The 24,031-nt window shown below is 37.1% G+C and overlaps 1 protein-coding gene across 1 annotated transcript in view; it reads left to right on the forward strand.

Annotated features, from left to right (window-relative positions):
* Positions 1-24,031, forward strand: part of LOC120535594 (zinc finger CCHC domain-containing protein 14-like) — a 151,569-nt gene that overhangs the window by 117,390 nt on the left and 10,148 nt on the right. Inside the window, exon 8 of the mRNA XM_039763534.1 lies at positions 23,598-23,710. Coding sequence (XP_039619468.1) covers positions 23,598-23,710 — 113 coding nt within the window. The remainder of the gene's footprint in view (positions 1-23,597; positions 23,711-24,031) is intronic.

Raw genomic sequence — 24,031 nt, forward strand, 5'->3', positions numbered from 1 at the left:
TGGCTTCACAAAGCATTATGGGATGCTGTTAATAAAAAGTTCACCTAAGCAAACTGCTCAGCACATTTTCAGGTAAAAATTAGGCGACCAGGATTGTCGGTGAACCTAGGAAATTTGCTGCAAGGAATGAATTGGTGAATTTCTCTGATCAATGTTACTCTTAAGCAATTGTTTATTCAATGCTGATTTAAAAAGTAATTAGCCGATGTAAGAATAGGAATGGAAAACTGTGAGAAAGGAATTCATAAATCAACAAGAAAGAAATACTTCTTGAAAGACAAAGTTGTGAATAGGTGTTTTGCTGGAAATGACAGATAATGAGTAAAAAGATCTAATTTCGGAAAGAGCTTGAATTTCAGCTTCATCACCGTAAACTCCAGATGTTGCCATGTTTTGATAGTACTCCTGACTTGTTATGATAACTCGACATGCGTTGAAAAGAATAACAGGAAGAACATCTCCAAATCTGTTCCAATGTGATGCAATGAAATCTACTGCCCTATGTCGTAGTGAGAGTGCATTGCCTTCGTCAACCGTTTGTGTCAAGAAATAACCCACTGATAGGAACAGGCAGTTGCCGGATCCCGGAATACAGATAATGGACAAAATCCCGTCGACAGAGAAGATACTGTCGTTCGTTTTATAACAAAAGCTTAGGAAATTACCGTCGCAGTATAACGAGAATAGCAAGGAGTGAAACCAATAGCAAGGAGCGAAACCAATGCCAATGGTCGAGAGTGTATCTTCCTGTAGCAGGCTACGGAAAAGACTCCCAGGCCGCAGACATGACCGAAGTGAAAGGTCACACGGTCAAGCTTGATATCCATAGACATGTATAGATAGATGCCGCATTCACTGTGTTGCCCAGTCGACACGTTACATCAGCGCGTCCGCCCTAGTGCAAGTGGCAAAAGTGCCATTTAAACAAATGCAGGTAGACGTGGAAACCGGGTTTTCTGATGAAAAAACAATAACATTTAAAACAGTATCATTTACATACAACAGATTTTGGCGAATCGTTTGCATGCAATTATTTATATCCATTTATACATTAATAATGGCAATTATTAAATAACTTCGCAGCGGAGAAGTAATGTGTTAAAGAAGTTAAGAAAAAGAAAAGGAAACATCTTAAAAATAACGTAACATGATTGTCAATGTAATTGTATTGTCACTGTTATGAATATTGCTGTCAAATTATATATATATATATATATATATATATATATATAAAAATATATACACACACACATAAACATATATACATATACATATATGCATATCTACATATACACATATCTGTATATATATATATATATCTCAACATATATATACACACATACATACAGATAAATATACATATATATACACATACACACACATATATATATATATATATATATATATATATATATATATATATATATATATATATATATATATATATATATACATATCCACATACAAACCAGATTCCAAAAAAGTTGGGACACTAAACAAATTGTGAATAAAAACAATGCAATGATGTGGAGATGGCAAATGTCAATATTTTATTTGTAATAGAACGTAGGTGACAGATCAAACGTTTAATCCGAGTAAATGTATCATTTTAAAGGAAAATATGTTGATTCAAAATTTCACGGTGTCAACAAATCCCAAAAAGTTGGGACAAGTAGCAATAAGAGGCTGGAAAAAGTAAATTTGAGCATAACGAAGAGCTGGAAGACCAATTAACACTAATTAGGTCAATTGGCAACATGATTGGGTATAAAAAGAGCTTCTCAGAGTGGCAGTGTCTCTCAGACGCCAAGATGGGAATAGGATCACCAATTCCCACAATGTTGCGCAGAAAGATAGTGGAGCAATATCAGAAAGGTGTTACCCAACGAAAAATTGCAAAGACTTTGCATCTATCATCATCAACTGTGCATAACATCATCCGAAGATTCAGAGAATCTGGAACAATCTCTGTGCGTAAGGGTCAAGGCCGTAAAACCATACTGGATGCCCGTGATCTCCGGCCCTTAAACGACACTGCACCACAAACAGGAATGCTACTGTAAAGGAAATCACAGAATGGGCTCAGGAATACTTCCAGAAACCATTGTCAGTGAACACAATCCACCGTGCCATCCGCCGTTGCCAACTGAAACTCTACAGTGCAAAGAAGAAGCCATTTCTAAGCAAGATCCACAAGCTCAGGTGTTTTCACTTGGCCAGGGATCATTTAAAATGGAGTGTGGCAAAATGGAAGACTGTTCTGTGGTCAGACGAGTCACGATTCGAAGTTCTTTTTGGAAATCTGGGACACCATGTCATCCGGACCAAAGAGGACAAGGACAACCCAAGTTGTTATCAACGCTCAGTTCAGAAGCCTGCATCTCTGATGGTATGGGGTTGCATGAGTGCGTGTGGCATGGGCAGCTTGCATGTCTGGAAAGGCACCATCAATGCAGAAAAATATATTCAGGTTCTAGAACAACATATGCTCCCATCCAGACGTCATCTCTTTCAGGGAAGACCCTGCATTTTTCAACAAGATAATGCCAGACCAAATTCTGCATCAATCACAACATCATGGCTGCGTAGGAGAAGGATCCGGGTACTGAAATAGCCAGTCTGCAGTCCAGATCTTTCACCTATAGAGAACATTTGGCACATCATAAAGAGGAAGGTGCGACAAAGAAGGCCCAAGACGATTGAACAGTTAGAGGCCTGTATTAGACAAGAATGGGAGAGCATTCCTATTTCTAAACTTGGAGAAACTGGTCTCCTCAGTCCCTGAGACTTATTACTTGTCATCATGAAGCAGAGCCTTATTGGAAATTGGAGGCATTTGAATTGAAATGGGAGATCAGAGGGTATAACAGGGATGCGAGGAATACATTGAGTATGGAGAAACTCTAGAGACAGCGTGTGTATTAACTTGTGGATTTTTCTGTGAGTATTTGGTGGCAGCGTGACGAAGTTGCTTCCGCAAGACCGCGTTAGCTGTGGAGCTCAGCTTGGAGTATATTCTTTTCCTACCTTGTCAATTGTGTAATGCGTTTTTTGAACAAGTTTGATGCATGGAAGTGATCACTCGTACTGCGTTCAGTCAGTTCACGTGAGCTTCTCTCTTGTGTGATGTTGCGATGTCCACGGCTTTATTTAATGTTAGCCAAGACCTGACTTAAAAGTTTCTCACTACAGCAATTTTAACTCCATTACAAAGCGATCCAAAGTCTCATTTATACCTCGTATCTTCTCATTAAACTTGTATCTCGCGAATAAAGTATTCGATGAAGGCATGACAAACGGCAGTGGGAGCGTGTCCATAAACTTAATTTAAACTTACGGTTTACACCGTGCTTTGTTTTTGCAGTAGCTGCACTTATGAATAAGCTTGTATGCGTTTTTCTTCAGCGCTATTTGGAGCTCTTCCTTGTTTTCTACGTACTGCGTTCACAGTCAGTTCACGTGATTACGTGAGAGGCGTGATGATTTCACACGCAACTCCGCCCCCCACGGCCATCGAGCTAAAATCCATTACAGTATATGGAGGAAAATAGGTTCCAGTTATGACCATTATGCGTAGAATTTCGAAATGAAACCTGCCCAACTTTTGTAAGTTAGCTGTAAGGAATGAGCCTGCCAAATTTCAGCCTTCTACCTACACGGGAAGTTGGAGAATTAGTGATGAGTGAGTGAGTCAGTGAGGGCTTTGCCTTTTATTAGTATAGATAATAATAATTATTATTAAATAATTCCTCCCATATAAGTAACATTTCTCGGACTGCCTTCCATCTCCAAAACATTTCTAGACGTCCTGTTTAAGCTTACGTAGCACAGTACTGAAGTATTGGTTAATGCCTTAGTCACCTCACATATTACTGTAATGCTATTCTATCTGGCATCCCACAAAAACTTATCCATCACTTACAACTTCTTCAAAATTCTGCTGCCAGGATAATAACCTGTTCTAAATCCACTGAACATATTATACCGATTCTCTCTCAACGTCACTGGCTCCCTGTTAACTACAGAATACAATACAAAATACTGCTCTTAACATTTAAAGCTCTCCACAACCTCACTGATCTCCTCCAGACTGACACTCCCTCTCGCTCACTCAGATCCTCATCTGCAGCTCTACTTTCTGTACCACACATCAGACTCTGTTCTATGGGAACTCGAGCGTCTCTCATAGTGCTCCTCAACTCAGGAATTCTCTTCCCTCTCATATGCGTCAGCTCGATTCAATAACACATTTTAAAACTGCCCTTAAAACTTATCTTTTCAAACTGACATACCAATTGTGAATTTTGCACTGTTACTGCCAGTTATCTTTGTTTGTTTGCAAATTATTGCTTTTTGATTTATTCTCTTATTTTAATTTTACTTATGTTGTTTAATTTTATTGTAAGGTAACCTTGAGTGCTAAGATATATAAAATGGAATTTTCTAATGGCCAAATATAACCAAAACGATTGTTCAGCCTTTCCTATGAAATGTAATCCCCAGAGATCTGGTTTGGAGCGTACAGTGGTTTGTACAATCCCAAGCAGCGTATTATTCATTACTTCACTCCGCAGCAGTGCCACTCGCAATATGGCGGCGACGTTGACGTATGATGCTGCTGGTCATGCGGCATCTAGTAATTCTATGTCTATGTAGATATCAGGCGGTGATGTGACATCAATGGGGTCATGAGAGAGGAGCGGGGAACACGGTAGTCTGAAGGAGGAATAGGACTCGAGAAAAGCGGTGTGGGGGTGTATGGGAGGCCACAGGCAGTATGGGGAAGGGTTTGGAAGAGGATGAATAGGAAAAGAGAAATGCCGTGTCGGCTGCGTGTGGGCAGGACCGGTTTTGAAGTGGAAGCAGGACGAACTAGAAGAGAAATATATATAAGAGATTTTAGCTGCTTTCAACATTGTACCAAAAAGATCTCTCACCATTTCTGTCATTTCACCCATGTCTGTTTATTGACACTTTCACTATTACAGTCGTAGTATTTTAATACTATCAGTTTAGGACGGTTAGGAAAATTTTTTCCACCTTTCTCTCTCATAAGATCTCATCTGACTATTACACAAATAGAATATATGAACAGAATAGCAAGGTAATTCTGTTTTTTAGTGGTTTAAAGAAATGCCTTCACTTTTTTATCCTCAAACTCATGCTTTTTGTTTTTCTTATATTTCCCCTACAAAGTACATTCATGCTTTTCTAAATTAAATGCTATACTCCACTGACTAATACATGTGCCCTTCCTTATTTTATATGCTGTTGGCTCCATGCTACACACAGAGTACAAAAAATAAAGGAGAAATTTTCCTGACTGTAGTATACAGGTCAAATTCCATTGGAACAAATATCTTTACAATGAAATTTTGATTACAACAAAGTATTTTTATGGTCCTGACAATTTTCCCATATGACAGAGTTTATAGAACTCTCATTACTATGAAATACATTCAGCAGATGCTTTCATTACAATGAAGTGCCCAAAAGACCTTGAAATACCTGAATGGATCATCCACAGAGCAGATAGTTATGTGGTCACAGCTCAGTTGTGCACAATGATCTCCAAACAAACATTGTAATTTTTTTCTTTCTTTTTGTTTTGAGGTACAAGACAGGGACTTATAGTGAGACCATGATCTTTTCAGATTTGCTTCTGCGATTCTTCGCTGCAGCACTGTGAGCCTGTGGTTGCCCTGCTCTGGCAACAGACAAACAGTCTTATACAGACGCAGCAATCACGCTTTGGCGTGTCATTACGTTTTTCGGTTCCAAAAGAGTTCACAAACCTCACAATATGAAGAAGAAGAGAACGATGATTCGGCTTCTGATTGATAACTCTGCTACCTACACCATGTTTCCACATTTCGAGTTCCTCCTGCCCAATTGCACAGCAGTGCTTCAGCCATTGGATTTGGGTATCATTTGCACCCTGAAAGTGTATTATCACAAGGAAAGGCTGAGACAAATTCTCATTAGCATAACTTGAAGACAGGAGGAGATGAAAATTAACGTGAAAGAAGCTATTGAAATGATTGCAAATGCCTGGACGCAAGTTAAAGAAAGCACTATAGCGACACATATACAGAATCTTATTACTATGAAATTTTCATAACTGAAATATTTTTTAGCTCCCTGGCACTTCATTGTTTCATAATTTGACCTGTATATTGAAATTTATTTCATTAAGGCTATACTGATTCCAATTGTTGTTATGAACACGTATTACATAGTTTTTAGTCGCATGATAAACTTATCTGAGATTTTATTTTCATTAAGTGCACATTCCACAAATATTCATGTGATGCTCTATCTAAGACTTTTCCTTCTTCCAGCTTTATGGCATCTCACCAGAATTCCAGTATCGGATTATCTATTCAATTCTTATCAGTCACACCACATGTTCGAAAACTTCTTTTTTATAAATAACACATTCTGTCTGCATATAATTTCTAATATTTTGTTGTCTTGGTATCATAATATCACTGTTCTTCAATTTATTTTTTTAATACATGCTTTCTTAAGTATTAGATTTATAATGCCTGATATCATTGTTGGGAGAGTTTATTTCCTTTAATATTCTTTGAAAACTTCCAAAATATCCAGTTTTTGCATTTTTTTTTTTTGTTTTTAATAAAATTCTCCTGGCAGTCCACCACATTCTGATGTGTCTAATTCAGAAGTGTAATTGCTATTTGACTGTTGATAACAATCTCATGTGTTTTTTTTTCACATATTTTTGCCTCTTGGTCTGTATTTTTTTCCCTGATTGGATATTTATTTTTTCCCTTCCATTCACATATTCTTTCTTCCAATTGTTATTTAGGAATCAAGTGCTGCTTACTTTTCCCATCCACTCTTTTTAAATTTATTGTTTCTCAGGCCTATAATCTCTAATTTCTTACCACCTTTCATTCTTTACTCTTACTTATTTTGGGTGTTTTCTTTCTTTTTTTTGGGTTGTGGTAATGTGGGACTCGCATGCTTTGATCTCTTATGTGACTATCTTATAGGTGTAGTTATATTTCAGGTCACCTCTTTTTTTCCTCTTTTTTTCCTTCTTAGTTGGGAGTAAAGAGTGGGACAGGGATTTCATTGTACTCTTTCAATAATGTAGTTTTCCACACCCTAGCTGCACTTTCTAATAATTTTTCTTCTACAGCTTTTTATCTTATTACTCATCACCAAAATTCAGTTGCCCCTGTTTCAAACATATGGCTGGTTCGATAATGGTCCTTCAGTTAATTTGTTCATTCGTTCTCTCTCTGTTTCACTTCCTTTGCCCTCATTATGTTCATCCAAGAAGTCTTTTGTGTTTTTTTTTTTTCTGTTCATATAAACTTCTGTCCTTTTCAATTGTTCCTTGTCTTCCAAATGTTTCATTACCAGCTTTGCATTATTGGCAAAGAGTTTCAGGTAGTCTCTAAATGTGTGATTGTATCCTTTGTAGAATCATATCTCCACCATATCTCTTACATACCTTGTCACTACAATTGCTTGTCACTTGTCGTTCTACATCACATCCTCATCTGGTCTTCCAAAAATAACACCCCTGTTCCCATTCCCACGTATGTAATGTTGGCAGGAGACAGACATATCTTACATCTCTTATTTTTCTTTTACTCTCTACATTTTAATACCTTTGTGTTTATCTTTCTGGCGCACTGCAAATATAACTGTACACTAGTACTAACTCCATGTCAAAGGATCCGGTTTGTGTGTGTTTTCTGAATGCATCTTGAGATTTACTTCTGTTATTTTACTTAAATGAATGAAATATGCTGCTTTTGTTTTAGTGTAAATATGTTAATGCAACAAATATCCTGGAAATTTATATCAATTTTGATAGAAATGGATATGTTAAGTCCATGTTACATAATACAACTTTTCAAGCAATTTTCATTCATAGCCTTCGTTTACATAATCTTAGTGAGTCTGAGGGAGTCAGTGGTGTGCTATCTTGAACCTGGTCTCCTAATGTGATATACCAACCATCTCACTCCAACTAACCTATGACTTGCTATATTAAAATAAACTCTGTGTGCATGAGAGCTGGTAGCCTAAGCATGCTCAGCCAAGGAATAAGGAACAGGCATGTTTTGAATCTTGAAAACAGGCTTGTCTTGTGTTTCCCTTACTAAAGCAAAATGCAAAAAAGGGCAGAGACTGCAGCTGAACGCACCATATCTCTTAACCCTTCATACAGCATAGGCTGTGTCAGGCAGCACGCTATTGACTGTCACAGAAAGGAATGAGCATGACTGTGCTGGAAGGTTGGCACTCAGTCTGTAAGTGGGGCGTGATTTTCAATCACTTATAATGACATGGTCTGGGGAAGGAGATCATCAACTGTGGTTGAAAAATTTGATATATACCCCACAACTTTAATTCATGTAATGTGACATCAGCTTAAAGTAAGCAAATATGATCATTTTAAATCAAATCAATTTAGTGTAGGTATATATTTTTTTTAATTGGAAAACAAAACCTTGTGGTAATTTTTGAGTATAATTTTTTAAAAATTGTATTCTTCAGTGTGATAATCTTAATAATCATCATCGTGAGCGTATGGCAGTGCAACAGTTATCCATTCTCATATCCATAGAATGGTAGTAACATGGCTGACATGATAGTCTCTGCCTCTGAATTATCTTTTTTTTCTTCTTCTGAACAGCTTATCGGGGCCAACTTCAAACAGCAAAAGTCAGAAACGTTGACATTAAACTGTGAAAGCATAACATGATTCGTTTTCTAGGGTTTGGAACCCTGTACTGCTTGCTTCCTCTTCATTTTAATTCTGTTTTGGTGACAAGTTAGTAATTTTAACATTTATATTTGCAAATTCTACTATACTATTCTCTATATACAAAAATATTAGGACAATAGGTATATGTACATATATATAATATTTAAATTAATTAGTACTGGTTTTACAGGATTAATGTTCTATATGGAATTGAGTATTGGAAAGTTATCAGCAAAATAATTAATCATATCCAACCCTTTTTAGAAAAGAATTTGAACAAACACATGAAAAAGTAACTTTATATTTATTTTTAGCAATGTACAGCTTTGCTGTGAGTGCTGAAGAACTAGACATGATTTTGTTTTTTGAAAGATTAGCTTTATGAAAAGTAAACTGTAATCTTGTAACAAATGTTACATATTCACATAACTTGGCCCAGTGTATTTGGTGTGTAATAGAAAGAAAATTCGACAGCCAGTCAAATAAAGTTTTGGGGAACCTCCCCATATATTGCCCAAAGGACAGGTCAAAATAATGATGAAACATAAAGGGTTCAACCAAGCATTTGACAACCAAACATTGAAAACAGGGGGGTATTTATACAGAAACTCAAAAGTGACGTCTTAGCTCCGACTTGTTCGTGACGTCATCAAGGAGGGACAGAAGGACAAGTCAACCATTTTGGCTCTGCGATACAGCTGTTTTTTTTTTCCATCTTTGTTTCTGCGGGAAGAAAGAGAGAGGTTAGTACCCTTTTGTAGCCCTTCATCTCACAACTGTCTACTCCCCGTGGGTTTTGTCGACTGTCTCCGAAGCACGCGTGCATGACGGGTGGTAATCCCATCTCTTTTCATCTTTGGTCATGCCACGGTATTTAGAACCAACAGGATGTCTCTGACAACACTGAGCTTTGAACTTTCCAGCCATTGAGAAACTTTTTTAATTTTCCACAAATCCTTTCTTTTTTCTTTTCTGCCTACAGATTTAGATCAAGATAAGGGGAGTTAATTTAACTTCCATGCTCCTTTCTATAACTTCTTTCATTTACTGTCCCCTACTAGGAAACCAGTGACAACCTTGTCCACTACTCTTTCTAAGATATTATATAGCTCACTATATTCGATTCCAAACTATCAGCATATTCAATTCAAATATATATTGTTATATAGTACTATACCTCATTCCTCAAAAGCATTGTGCTATGAGTCTAGCTTCAGATCCTTACTGACATTTGTGCTCTTCTGAATGCACCAGGCACATGTAAGCATATGTTCTGGAACTGTCCACCAGTAAAAGTTTCTGGTCTCTTGCTGCTGGCTTTCTCTTCTCCGTTCTCTCTTCTAGTATACATCTTCTTGCTCAAAGGATCCTCCTTTTGGATTTTCCCTCACTCCCTCACCTATTTACAGCAATGGTCATTACTGTTGTGCAGTATTATTGCAAAATCCAAATTAGCCTCTTGCTAGAAATCTGTTGATTTTCTTTCTTTTAATGGTCACAGTATAATTCTTTCTTCCATAACTTAGTGCTGCTTGAACGTCCAAGCATGGATTATCAAGCCACCTGCCCCCAGTATTAACAGATGGAAATTTGTGATATCTCATAAGGCAAAAGTCTCTACCCATCTTGTGTACTAGTCAATCAAAACCAATAGGAAGGTGTTACCATCTTTGCTCCTAAGGAAGGGTGCCTTAAAATCAAGACCTAACATTTTTCTTGGAAGTTTTCACTTTAGTTGTCTGTATTAGTCCTGAAGGTTTCCAAGAGTCTGGCTTATATTTTTGGCTGGTAACTTGTGTTTTGAAATGATTACAGATATCTTTTTATACTGTTGGCCACCAGCCCATTTCCAATATCCTAAGTACAATTTTAAGCCAACCTAGATGTCCACTTATTGGGCCATCAAGAAGATACTGTAGGAAATTATTAATCGGCGGGGAAGGCACAACTACCTGGAACTGTGCCCTGTGGATGCTCAAAGGAAGCTTTCTGTATAAATCACCTTGATTTACCACTAAGGAGATCTGGTCACTCCTCTGTTCAGGGTGATTAGCTGTCTTAAAAAAGAGAAAAAGGCTTTCATTACCTTCCTGAGCACTCCTAATGTCATACAGGGCAGCAGAAAGATGCTTAGGTCATAAATACTACAGATGAGGAACCTGGAGGGCTACATGGTAGAGCATCAGAGGTAATAACAGTTAATGCCCCTTTCCTGTAGGTGCTAAAAAAGCCAAATTGTTGTACCTAGGGAATCCATTCCTGGATGGGTTTATCCATTCCCAGGAATTTGGGAATCCCACATGTCATTCCCGGGAATCCCGGGCTCCCGGGGATGACACAGTGCACAGGCATATCACATGTGAACGGTTTTAGAACAACCAACACTTTTTTTAATAAAACTACTGCAACATGTTGACACCAATAAAAGACTAACCTTATCTACAAGCAGTTCATGCTGTCATATAAGTACATGTATCTAGTTCAGGGGTGCCCACACTTTTTCAGCTTGCGAGCTACTTTTAAAATGACCAGGTCAAAATGATCTACCTGCATTAAAAATGATGCAAAGTTTTACTGTAAAATAATGCAAAGAGTACGCGACATGTGTTTTGCCCTAATTCTGGGCTCATCAGGCGTACACACTCACTGCACCCCCCTCTCAGGAATTGAACCTCGGACGTCAGCGTCAAAGGCGAAGCCACAGCGTGTGGTTCGTTTATTTGACAGCATGTAGATTCGGGTAGTTACATTCATAGTCTGAATCACAATCTGATTGTATGGGTGCATGTGGGATGACCAGTGTGTTAGAAGAAAAGAGATCTCAGACTGGCCGCCCTGTATGTCAATCAAGTGGCAAATGCCATAGGGAGGATATATATTTTTTTTAATGCAACGCGATTAACCTGATCAGATACTGATACACTTGTTCTAAACAACGCCCACGCTTGCCATTGCTCTGAAACACCACCATTTCAGCATTTACTGATGCTTCCAGCTTCTTGTCATCATTCTGTGATGGCAACTTTCTTGGCACAGATAATGCGGATGCAACAGACTGACTCATTGCAATTTCAAGTTGCTGTTCAAAGCTGTTGTTTGACAGAAATCAATGAAGTCTACCCTGTCCCGGCATTCATGAGTTGCAGAATGCAGACTCCTCCCAGTCCACTGTACTCAGTCTTAGTCGAAGCCGGGAGACTGATGACTGCTGCTGGTTGTCTGAATTAATCTTCAACACACTACAGCGTGGGCCAAAAAAACGTGCCACTTAATTATTTTCAACTATAACTCTTATAACTATAATTTCTTGATCGATTTTTACACTTTTACACGCTATATATGTGAGCTTGGCTGTTCCCAGCTTCACTAGTTGTACGCTCAATATGTAGAAAGTGGGCCAAGATGATGTTTTAGGACAGTTGAAGGCTCAGGTTAAGGGTCTGTAATGACCTGAAACTTCTTCCAAAATGCATTTTTCCACTGCCCAAACAACTGACAAACATTATTTCTCAGAGGCGGAGTAATTTATTTCTGCTCCTATCAAAACCATGGAAGCTTACCTTTTCTGTGCCATGTTTTTGCTGAGTTACAAGTCCAATGGCACTCTCATCAGTTTGTCGGGATCTGGTTGAGACAATACTGGAGGACATGCCAATGCTTGGACACATACACCATCAGCATGGCACTGCCAGATCTAAACATTAACATGGTGAGTTGCTCACATACTGAAGTGACTTTAGCTGCAGGTGGAAGTCCCATTTTACTTAAAGTGCCAAGCAGAGTTGTGTTGCAGTGCAGCAGTCTATTACCAGCAAAAGCACTGTGAAAAAGCAGTCTGTTGTTACGGTTCTACCTTTGTCCAGAAACGGCTCCATAAGAATTATGACCACAGACTCGGAAATTCTTTGCCCTGGGTTGTAACTCAAAACACAGCTCTCAACAAAACGTTGCCAGATGTCTGAAATAGCAACAAATTTGTCATTTTTCACACATTCTGCATGGGTGTCTTTGTTATCAAAGTGCAAATGCCGCATGATAGTCTGATAGCATTCAGGAGACATCGTATCTTTGATTGCCGATACAACAAATAGTTCTGAGCAGGCATCAATCACGCCACCAACTGTGGTCATCACTGCTTTTGGTGAAAAGAATGGAGATAAATGCCATCAACTCAGAGAGAGAGTGGCAAGTTTGTTGTACCACATGAACGTCACAGACAGAATAAAACTAAAGAATAAAAAAAACAAAAGTGCTAACTTTTACAGGTAGCCAAAATTTACACCGAGTGTTACAGATTTAAATCAAATGTTTGTTTTTATTTTATTATGGTAGTAATAATAGCAGCTCACTACTCAAAAACGCGGAGCATCTGGACTCAAACCTGGAACCTTTTGGTTATAGGGCAGCAGTTTTTACCTCTGCACTATCCAAGAATACATATCATCTTTCTGTTGATTGACATTTGAGCTTGGGTTTTTAACTCACTGACAGCAACATGTACAATGAATGTTTTTTTTTCTTTGGTTATATTCTTGAATAAAAAAATCACGTTTATTTGATATTTAGACTAAAGTCTTCACACATTATACACTTCACTTCATTATAAGTATAACTTGGAAAAATTTTCTGTTTTAGGTAGGTGTTCAGCATTTCTTGTCTTGTATCCTACATTTACACAGATCATTGTAGACACAGAAGATGCATGAAATGTATATATTCCACATAGTGATATATTATTTACGCTATACAAATCCAGGAACCTCACACCCAGATAAACACACTTAAGCTCTGAGAATTTTGTGACTGACTTCAGCTCCATGGTTCAGTGGTTCTAGGGTGGGGGAATGGGATAGCAGGCTTCTTGTAATGAGCAACAAATTTGCAAAACAAAAGACGCTAATGAGGAGAGGTGCAAAGGAATTTAAGGTGGCCAAGGATTATTCATTTTTTCGTAAACTTCAGGGATTCTAGTGTTAAGAAAGCTGTTCTCACACTCGAGTCCATTTCCATGTATACCCTTTTTACTTCTAGTTTTTTTAAGATGATTTAATGGAGCAGCCAAATCTGAAAAGTGGGGTATAAACTTGTGATGCCATCCTTCCATACCTAGGAATCTTTGTAGTGACTTAAGATTTTTTGGACACAATAGTGGTGACTAGTTTGAGTGTTTCAGGATCCATAGATGTTCCTTCTTCAGAGACTACATAATCTAAAACTCTAAATTGTTTTTTAGGAAAGACACTTATTTAAGTTTTAGGATTAGACTAGCTTCTTCAGGTCTTTTAACAACCATCGCAAGGTCTTGAAGATGACAATCCAGAGAAGGGGAAAATTCAGTAATATCATCAACATATACATAATGGATTTTCACATAAAATTCTCTCAATAAGCCATTAAATGAGGCCGCAGCATTCTTCAATCTAAACTGCATTACTTTAAATTGGTAGAGACCAAATGGTGTGGTGGCTGCAGTCTTGGCTTTACTATCTGGATCCATTTCCACTTGCCAATATTCTGAATAAAAAAAAAGTATGGAAGCATGTTTTCCCCTTGCATGGATTCCAAAATTTCATGAATTAGCTGAATGGGGTAGGCATTAAGCAGAGTTTTACCATTTAAACCTCTATAATCAACACAAACGATAAGTGCTGTCCGATTTGTTCACAATAGCAGCAGGTGCCGCCCAAGCAGAAGATGATGGCTCTATGATGTCTTCCTCCAGTGTCTGCTGGATTTGTTTCCTTATTTCTGTTTTGAGAGGGGAAACTCAACAGGTGCAAGACTTAACAGGTACTACATCCAGAGTCCTTATGACATGAGTCGGTCACTCTGGTTCAGCCCCTTAACCCCACACATACCAAAGTGTAAATAGAGAAGAGAAAATACTGTACAGCTCCTTAGGGTGATCTTCCCATAGTTGTTGTTTTTCTTTGTCCAGTAATACTGGCTTAGATGTGAGGTAATGCTCAGTAGGAACAGCACAATAAAGTGAAACAGGAAAATCCTCTCTTACCCAATTTGTAGAAGACATGTGGGTTAGAAATGAGTGAAATTAAATATTTTTGTTTTGTTTTCAATATTTCCCCTGGTGCAAAATAGTAGAAGTTAAATGTAGGATGTTCCAACCCCAGCAAAAGAGGAAATGACAGATCTGGGTCTTTCATGACATACACATCAAAATTAAAGGTGTCATGCCATACAAAGGGGACTTTGGTTTTGCCTTTAGCACTGTGACTTTTACCATCAGCCATTATAAATGTAAGCTAATCAACTGATAACAGCTGACCTTGTGGAGTTCCCATCATCTTCCGTATAAAAGTACTGCCTGTATCCACCATAGCCTTCACTTCTATCCCTCCAATCTTTATCAGCACTAACGGCAGCTGAGGAAACATAGTGGGTAGTGTCTTTATGTTGGACTATATTAACATCAGCTATGGCCTTGTTAGGTCATTTTGATTTGTTCTTTTCTGCTGTTTGATGTTTGGCTTTTGCCCAATAATCCTTTTTAGCCGACAAATCCCTTTCCATCATGGATCCTGTTTTAACCAGCTGATCTACTATATGTAATGTGCCCTTTATGCAACTGGCCAAAGCAGGATTACTTTTGTTTAATATTCTACGCACCAACTCACTTTCTTCATAGAAGGTTTCCATTAAAGACGTAGGGCTCTGTAATCAAAAGCAAATCTCAAATGCGTCGGTGTGATGCTTGTACTGAATTTCTTATTTTTTTCTTCCATCTCTGTAACATAATCGGTTGGAAGAAATGCCAACAGGAAAACAGCCTTAAATGCACTCTAAGTCCGAATCTTCTAAAGTTCAGCACTCAACCGGCTCTGTGTATGTCCTGACAGCCCAGCAGAAAGAGTTGCAATCAAATCTGTTTCAACCCGTTGTCTAATGGACATAAGTTTCACACTGGTCAATAAAAGCAAGGGCATCCCTATTTTCTCTAGAGTTGCCAGACTTCGAAAATCCAACTTGTATAGGTAGAGGGTTAGCAAAGGAGTTACCACAACCAGACAAATCCATACAGTTAGGAGAACTCTGAGCATGAGGTGTGGAATAGGCTAGGGATGAGGAAAGGTTATTCAACTTTCCCTATTTTTCGTCTCTTTGCAAGAAACAGTGATATACTTTCAATTCTAAGTCATTTACCAAATCCTTCATTTTATCCTCCAGACCAGCAAGTGCTGACTCTATACCATCTCTAAGAGACTGCTCCCTGTTGATTGAGCTTTCAGCTGCAGTTCATACTTGGTTTTCTATATCCACCATTCTCTCTGTAAGTTTATGTATGTTTTCCATTAACTGTGCTATATCAGTAACAATATTTCCTCTGATTTCCTAAGGCTGCTCAATATGAAGAATTGCCTCATTATTATCTCCTTCCCTATCATCAAGATATAGGCTACTCAATAATGATGATACCTCCTCAATTGGCTCTTCAGTTGCCCCAAGCTTGGCTACTTCAGATGGTTGAACAGACATAGTTAGTTTAAAGATATATATATATCTTGCTTTCTAGCCCATTTTCAACCCATAAACGTTTACTAGCTCACCCTTAATGATAGCAGCCTACACCAGTACCCCTCCCCAACCTTGGTGGCACCTGATTCAATCGTGTGCCCTACGTCCATTAGTGCTCCTGATTATTTTGTGACACTTATTTCTTCTGCCCATTAAAATCTTTAAAAAATCTCTTGTAGTGTTTCTTGTCTCAATCTTGATGCATTAACTTATGTGAATCTAATTCAGTAGTGGTAGTTGTTTAGCCTTCTTTACCTTAACCATGTCTTTGAGCACTTGACACTTTGGATTTCTGGATTCTCCTAGAAGGTTGCATTTCTAGAATATTGTGATAATGGATGTTAATGGTTTTCTGAATGCTTCATGTTTAATTCTTCTTAAGTCTTTTAATTTGCATCTCCTGCATCCAGTTTTTGCTAAACCGCGGACTATCTGCAAAAAAAGGTTTGACTGTCTGATGGTCGTACTTCAATAGCTTAGCAGTTTCCAATGAGTTGCATCCGCCTGAAAGGCATTTATACAATTTTTCACTTGTAGTGTCAGTGAAACCTCTTTTTTGGCCTATTTAACCTGAGGTAATGAAGCTGCCTAATAATTGTGAATACTTTAATGTAAGGTGTTTAATCACTTTAAGTCACACCCTAATTCATTAAAAAATTACATATCACCTGAATATTACTTCCAATTACCAGGTATATATGGTATAAAGTTGGGAGATGTACTGTATATAGAAATAATAAGGTCAGAAAACTGACTTACATAAAATTTGTGCATGCAGTGTATATGTGTATAATTTCCCTACAGTCACTTGGCTACAATTTTAAACAAGATATTGCCTTCAACACTTACCAAGGTGATAATGTAAAATTGATCATGTTGTCTGATCTCTTCTCTTTGGGTATCCACAACAGCTCAATACCTTAATGAGTCAAAGACCTTCCAGATTCCCCACATCACCCTCAAAACTCTCTTCCATGCTGTTTCTCATCAACCCCTTCTGTGCCTCTTTGCAGGGTCAGCGGTGTTCTCCTGAGCATTGCCCAGAGATCTGCCCATGCAGCTTTTATAACTTTTTTTCCTACTTTAACTTAATTCTTGGGCAATTTATGCTCCTAGATTCTCACTACTCGGTGTTTCAGATACGTCTGTGGGTACTGGCTTGGTAGCTTCTGCCCCAAACCTCTTTATGGCAATGAAGGCAGTTATCATAGCCATCATCATCCACTATCAGTCCACATACTGATCACACTGCTGCCACTCCATATATTGTATGTATTTTTAGTAAAATAAACTACTTAAAGAAAATCATTTCATAATTGGTATTCAAAAGGGATCCATTTTTACATTTTCTGGAGTCTTTTTCCGCTCTTGCAGACATTTTGTTAAACTGCATGAATTGTGGTGGTGGTGTGTTGTAGATGATCTGCGACTATGGTTAAGGCTTTGGTTTTGATGTCATATATGTGACTCCACTGTTGTTCCTACATGCAACACTCCTGTGCCAGAACCCAGTGACACATAAGTATGCTGCATGCAAAATATACATTAGCAGACAACATGTACATACTTCTGGCTACATCTGATTGCACAAATCAGTTTTCCACAGTGATGCAGTAGCATAGCTGAAGATTAAGTAATGCCTGGTACTCCATCTTGTGGATTGATAAGATATTGCAATACAGGCAAAGAAAGGAAAAACCACAGTTGTGGAAAACTTGCAATTTCAATCAGTCTGTTTTTTTAGTTTCCTCTTCTGCAAATTAAATAATCCAAATAGTAGACACCTAAGCATTCACAAAGCTCAAATCACTTGTCACAATAATTTTGTAAGAAAACCACTTCTACTGTAGACACTCTTGTATAAATAGTTAAGCAACTGATTCCAATCACTGTTTCTTGGATCAATGCAGTAGTAGAGTGGGTTTTTTTTTTTTTTTAACTTTCTCATAACTTGATGTCGATTTTGATAAATATTGACATTTTGGACCTTCCCGAGTTTGAAAATACCATTTTTGAAATTGTCAGTCTGTGTGTAAATAACTCAAATGCGTTGACCTAGGTCAATGAGATTTTGTACACCTGCTTTATATAAAATATAAGGAATACTATCAACTTCCAGCACCTGAAAGTTGTACGTTAACTGAATATTTTTACAAAAGTAAACTATGGTTGCAATTACAGATAGATGATTCAGATTTTGTCTAGATATTGATAATCATAAAAAGCAAACAGATATGAAATTTGACAAAAATTACTCAACTGGAAATAGTATTTTATTTAAACAACCATCCAAATTTTTTGTATCATGGGACTATAAATTTGTGCACAATATTAAAAATTGTATTCAATATAATGCATATTCTTTCAATAACTATTATTAATATTATTGTAATTTATACATCATCAGTTTAACAATAAAGTGTAAACACTGAACATACCATGTAAATATAAAAATATAATGGGGACAATAAGCTACTAAAAGCCAAAACCCACCCCCTCGTCCTGTTCCTGCTAATGAATTAAATTTTATGATTTTTTTTTCCCACCATTATCATACTTAAATGTAGCTAAATGTAGTTTTCCCTATAGCAATTTATTGCAACAAATATTATATAATACTAACACTTTTTTATGTTTTTAGGTGTCTATAACACTTTTTACTTTGCACGTAATCTGGGTAATTCATTTGTAATCATGAAAAAATTCCACCACTGTTTTCGACATCCCTAAGTGCAAAACTATCATTTTAATATAAAGTTTGATTATAAATAGAGATAAATGATTGTGTATCGATATTAGAAATTAGTTATGATGAGAAACAAAGACGTATGATATTTGAGAAATATTGCAACTGGAAGTGGTTCTGACGATCTTTCCTCTATCTCAGTATTAAAGAAGCTTGAGGGGAGCACACTCCCAATTTTTTTATTTATTTTTTTAATTTTTTTTTGTAGGTTCACTTGTGTTGTCATAAGTGAATTAAAAATGCTCATTATTTGTGCTTCTGGATGGGCTTCACAACCTATGGGCTTTAGTTGGACTTAACAAGTTTTAGAATGTTATGTTTTTAATGGGCCCTGCCTTAAAATATATTAGTTTTATTAACTATTTATTTGTCTGAGATGCACACTACTCTCATTTTACCTTGCAACATTTTTTCTTTGATTTATTATGAAGTATAGAATTTTTAAAGGTACATTAACAGATGATTTATTTTTACATTAGCAGGGCCTGTTGTGATTATACTTGTTTTCTTAATTTTATTTGAATAAAATACATTTCTGTGCTTATGCCAGAGGTTAATGGTAATATTTGTCTTTGTTTTGATTTGGTGAATTTTGCTGGTTATATTGGCAATCTTTATTAAATCAAAAGGAGTATGGGTTATTCAGCACATTAACAGAACATAAGAAGTTTAACAAACAAGGGAAGACACTTCAGTCCATTAAGCTTATTTGGATTTTTAGTAGCAATGTTGTCCCAATATCTCAACCAGATACTACTTAAAAGTAGTCAAGGTTCCAATGCATGATTCTATAGTTTGCTCCAGAATCCTATGACTCTTTCTGCTAAAAAGTTTTTTCAGTTTTTAATACACTTCAAGTTTATGATTTGCTTTTAAATTAAATATGTTCTCCTGGATCAAATTTACTGATGCCATAAAGAATTATCTGAACTTGAAATAGATCCTCCCTAAGTTTTCCCTTCAGTAAAGGGGGTAAATCATTGAGACTGTCAGAATAGGACAAGCCATTTCGTCCTCTGCATAGCCTGAAATACTAATATGTGGTTTTGTAATGTACTTCACACGTAGTCTCACTAGTGCATTATACATTCTACACATAACCTCTCTTAATTTATGTACAGTAGTTTTTACTATATAACCTGACATTTTTTTAGCCCTATAAATTTCTCATACACATTGCCTAGATGGTGAGAATGCTGCCCACATACAGTATGTCCCTACAATCTTTTCAGAGGTTGCTTCCTGTAAGGCAGTGCTTCCCATTTTGTTTAGAGAAAGGTTTTGTTTTGCCTACATGTAGCACTTTGCATTTTTCTACATTAAGCTGCATTTTTCAAGCATTCATCTAGTTTGAAATATTGAACAGTTGTGTTTGCTGCCTCCTCTGCATCTGATACGCCTACAATATTTAGTACTTGTGAATTTCACAAGTTTACAATATATGCCTGGATCTGTGTCATTAATATAGATTAGATAAAGGTAAGGTCCAAAGACAGACCCCTGAGGGACTCTACTGATGAACTCATTCAAAATGGAGTATTAATTTCCTTATCTGTAAAATTCAAGAATCTTGAATGAAAAACTTTTAGTTTCATGAATCTTCAGTGAAGAAGTATATCAAAGGTTTTGTGCAGGTTAAGATAATTGTTACATTCTTTGCCTTTGTCTGCTACTTATATTGCTTTTTCAAATAAAAAAAAAGAGTCTGCCAGATTGATTTGTTGGGATTGTCCTCTGTTAAACCAGTGCTGGCTGTTATTTAGTATATCAATTTCATAAAGTTGTCCTTTTAATGTACTTCCTGTTATAGTTTTCATAATTTTAATTAGTATAGAGTAAGGGATTTTTTTAACCATTATTTTTTCTTAAATTGTTACTGCTGAACTTTCTTTAAGCAAAATTAAAGATATTTATTTAGTGCCAACCAAATGTTGTATGTAGGGATTTTAACAAGTTATTACAAATAGTTTGCATTTATCATTTTAATCTTTCTTCTTCTTCTTTTTTTGGCTGCTCCCGTTAAGGGTCGCCACAGCAGATCATCTTTTCCTCTGCATCTTACTCTGTTACACCCACCACCTACATGTCCCTTCTCACCGCATCCATAAATCTCCTCTTAGTCCTTTCACTTTTCCTCTTACCTGGCAGCTCCAACTCTAGCATTCTTCTCCTATTATACCCTGTATCTCTCCTCTCCACATGTCTAAACCAATGCAATCTTGCCTCTCTGGCTTTGTGTCCAAACCATACAACCTGAGCTAACCCTCTAATGTACTCATTTCTAATCCTGTAAATTCTTGTCACACCCATTGCTAATCTGAACATCTTTAACTCTGCCACTTCCAGCTCTGTCTCCTGTCTTTTTGTCAGTGCCACCGTCTCCAACCCATATAACAAGCTGGTCACACTGCAATCTTGTACACCTTCCCTTTCACTCTTACTGGTACTCGTCTGTCACAAACCACTCCTGACACTCTTCTCTACCCACTCTACCCTGCCTTCACTCTCTTCTTCACCACTCTTCCACTGTTTTGATCCTAAGTATTTAAACTCATCCTCCTTCACCAACTCTTCTTCCAGCATCCTCACCATTCCTCTGACCTCCGTCTCATTCACACACATGTATTTTTTTTTACCTTACTGACCTTCATTCCTTTCCTCTCTAGGGCATATCTCCCCCTCTGCAGGGTCTCCTCAACTTGCTCCTTACTCGTTCCAGATCACAGTGTCATCCACAAACATCATAGTCCACAGCGACGCCTGTTTAATCTCCTCTGTCGACTTTTCCATCATCATTTCAAATAAGAAAGGGCTCAGAGCCTATCCCCAATGTAATCCCACCTCCACCTTAAATGCATCCATCACTCCTACCACCTCCTCACCACTGTAACACTTCTCTTGTACGTATCTTGCACCAATCTCTGCCTCTCCCGACATATATACAATACCACAACTCCTCTCTAGGCATCATATTTGCTTTCTCTAAATCCATAAAGACACTGTGCTACTCCTTTTGGCCTTCTTCATACTTTTCCATCAACCCCCTCAGAGGAAACATCGCATCTATAGTGTTCTTTCCCAGCATGAAACCATACTGTTTCTCACTAATCATCACCTCCCTTCTTAACCTAGCTTCCACTACTCTTTCCCATAACTTCATGCTGTAGTTTATCAGTTTCATCCCTGTGTAGCTACAACAGTTCTATACGTCACCTTTATTCTTAAAAATGGTACCAGTACACTTCTTCTCCATTCCTCAAGCATCCTCTCACTTTCCAAGATAGCATTTAACAATATGGTTAAAAACGCCACTGCCCTCTCTCCTAAACACCATCATGCTTCCACAGTTATGTCGTCTGCCTTCCCATTCTTCATTCTCTTCATAACTCTCCTTAATTCCACCTTGCTAATCTGTTGCACCTCCTGATTCACTATCGCCACATCATCTAACTTTCTGTCTCACTCTCTTCATTCATCAACTTCTCAAAGTACTCTTTTAATCTGTTCAACAGGCTCTGATCTTCTTGATTCCTCTCCTTGACACCATACCTACCCATCACCTCCTCATCCCCTCTGTTCCCTTCTCTAACATGTCCCTCCACCACTTCATCCAACTCACTCCAGAAATCTTCTTTCTCATCCACCGCACACCCAACTTGCAGGGCATATGCATTAATAACATTCATCATCACATCTTCAATTAATATCAAAATGTCCATGAGAAAATTATCAAATTGGCAATGTTGCATAATCCAAACATCAAGTATCTAGTCATTTTCTTTCCACTGCCTAAAAATGCTTTTTTCCTAAACTATATAAGCCATTTCTGTCTGAGTGCTAGTTCACTCCTCCTCTGACTGACTACCTAACACTGCTCAAGTCTCACAGAGCCCTGGGTACAGAAGTAAGGTAAATTTGTCTATAATTAATAGGATACTTTGTCTGTCTTCTTGTGGAGTCACACTGACAACTTTCTAGCCATCAAATATTTCTCCCATCTAAAGTCACTGTTGCAATATCCTCTACAAAGTGTCTAATTTCTTTCATTACATCTAATAAAATTTCATTAGATGTTGGAGTTTTATTATCCTTCAACACATATCAACAGCCTGAAGTACATCTCATTTTTTTGTGAATGTTTATACTGCTACAAATGTAAGTTATCTTCTATCTTACATTGTTGTATTGCATCTCATTGTATTTTTATGTACTTTGTTAAATGTCTTATACTGATGGTTTCAGTAAAAGATTAAATTCAGTTCATTCTTGTTGACCTAAAACAATAGTTGACTAGAGTAAGGTTAATTGAAACATAGTATTTTCCAATAAAGAAGTTCATTGTGTGTTTTTATTTTATGCTGATATGCAGCAGATGAGTATTTCTAGGTAATAACTGGATCAGTGTAGTTCATCCAGATCTTTTTTTCTTCTTTTTTGGCTGAAATATTAATGTTATGGGTTCTTAAGAATCATGTAAAAAAATTGTACAATTCTGTCAAAACTAGAGACCTGAGGAACATCACAAACTGAAAGACTAACTGGTTATATTTTATTTAATCTGTATAGGGAGAAATCTGAAAAACTGTACCAGTTTCCAGTTGCTAGCACTGGAGTGGCAAGGATTACACCTACAAGTCATTTAGGACAATTCCAGCCAGTTCAAGCCAAGACTAATGCAGGTAATGTTCCCTTATGTTTCGTTAACTGTTCTGTTACTATTCATATAGTATACTAGTAAATATTTTTAGTGTTCTTTGTTTTCTTTAAATAATATCTAGAATAATAATCTTCCACTCAATTGAGTTGTAGATTGCTAATAACATAGCTGATGTGTTGTTGTGATAGGAAAGAGTGTTGAAATGTTTCATAATTTATATAAACACTTTATTCTTTTAAAAAACGTTTGTTGCTATCATAAGAAGACTAATGGCAGTGTTTTATGATGTTAGGGACTTGAATAAGTTTGAAATTGTAATTTTGCTTCATCTTTTTAATAAATT

This window comes from Polypterus senegalus, chromosome 9 (genome assembly GCF_016835505.1).
Source record: "Polypterus senegalus isolate Bchr_013 chromosome 9, ASM1683550v1, whole genome shotgun sequence".
Taxonomy (NCBI): domain Eukaryota; kingdom Metazoa; phylum Chordata; class Cladistia; order Polypteriformes; family Polypteridae; genus Polypterus; species Polypterus senegalus.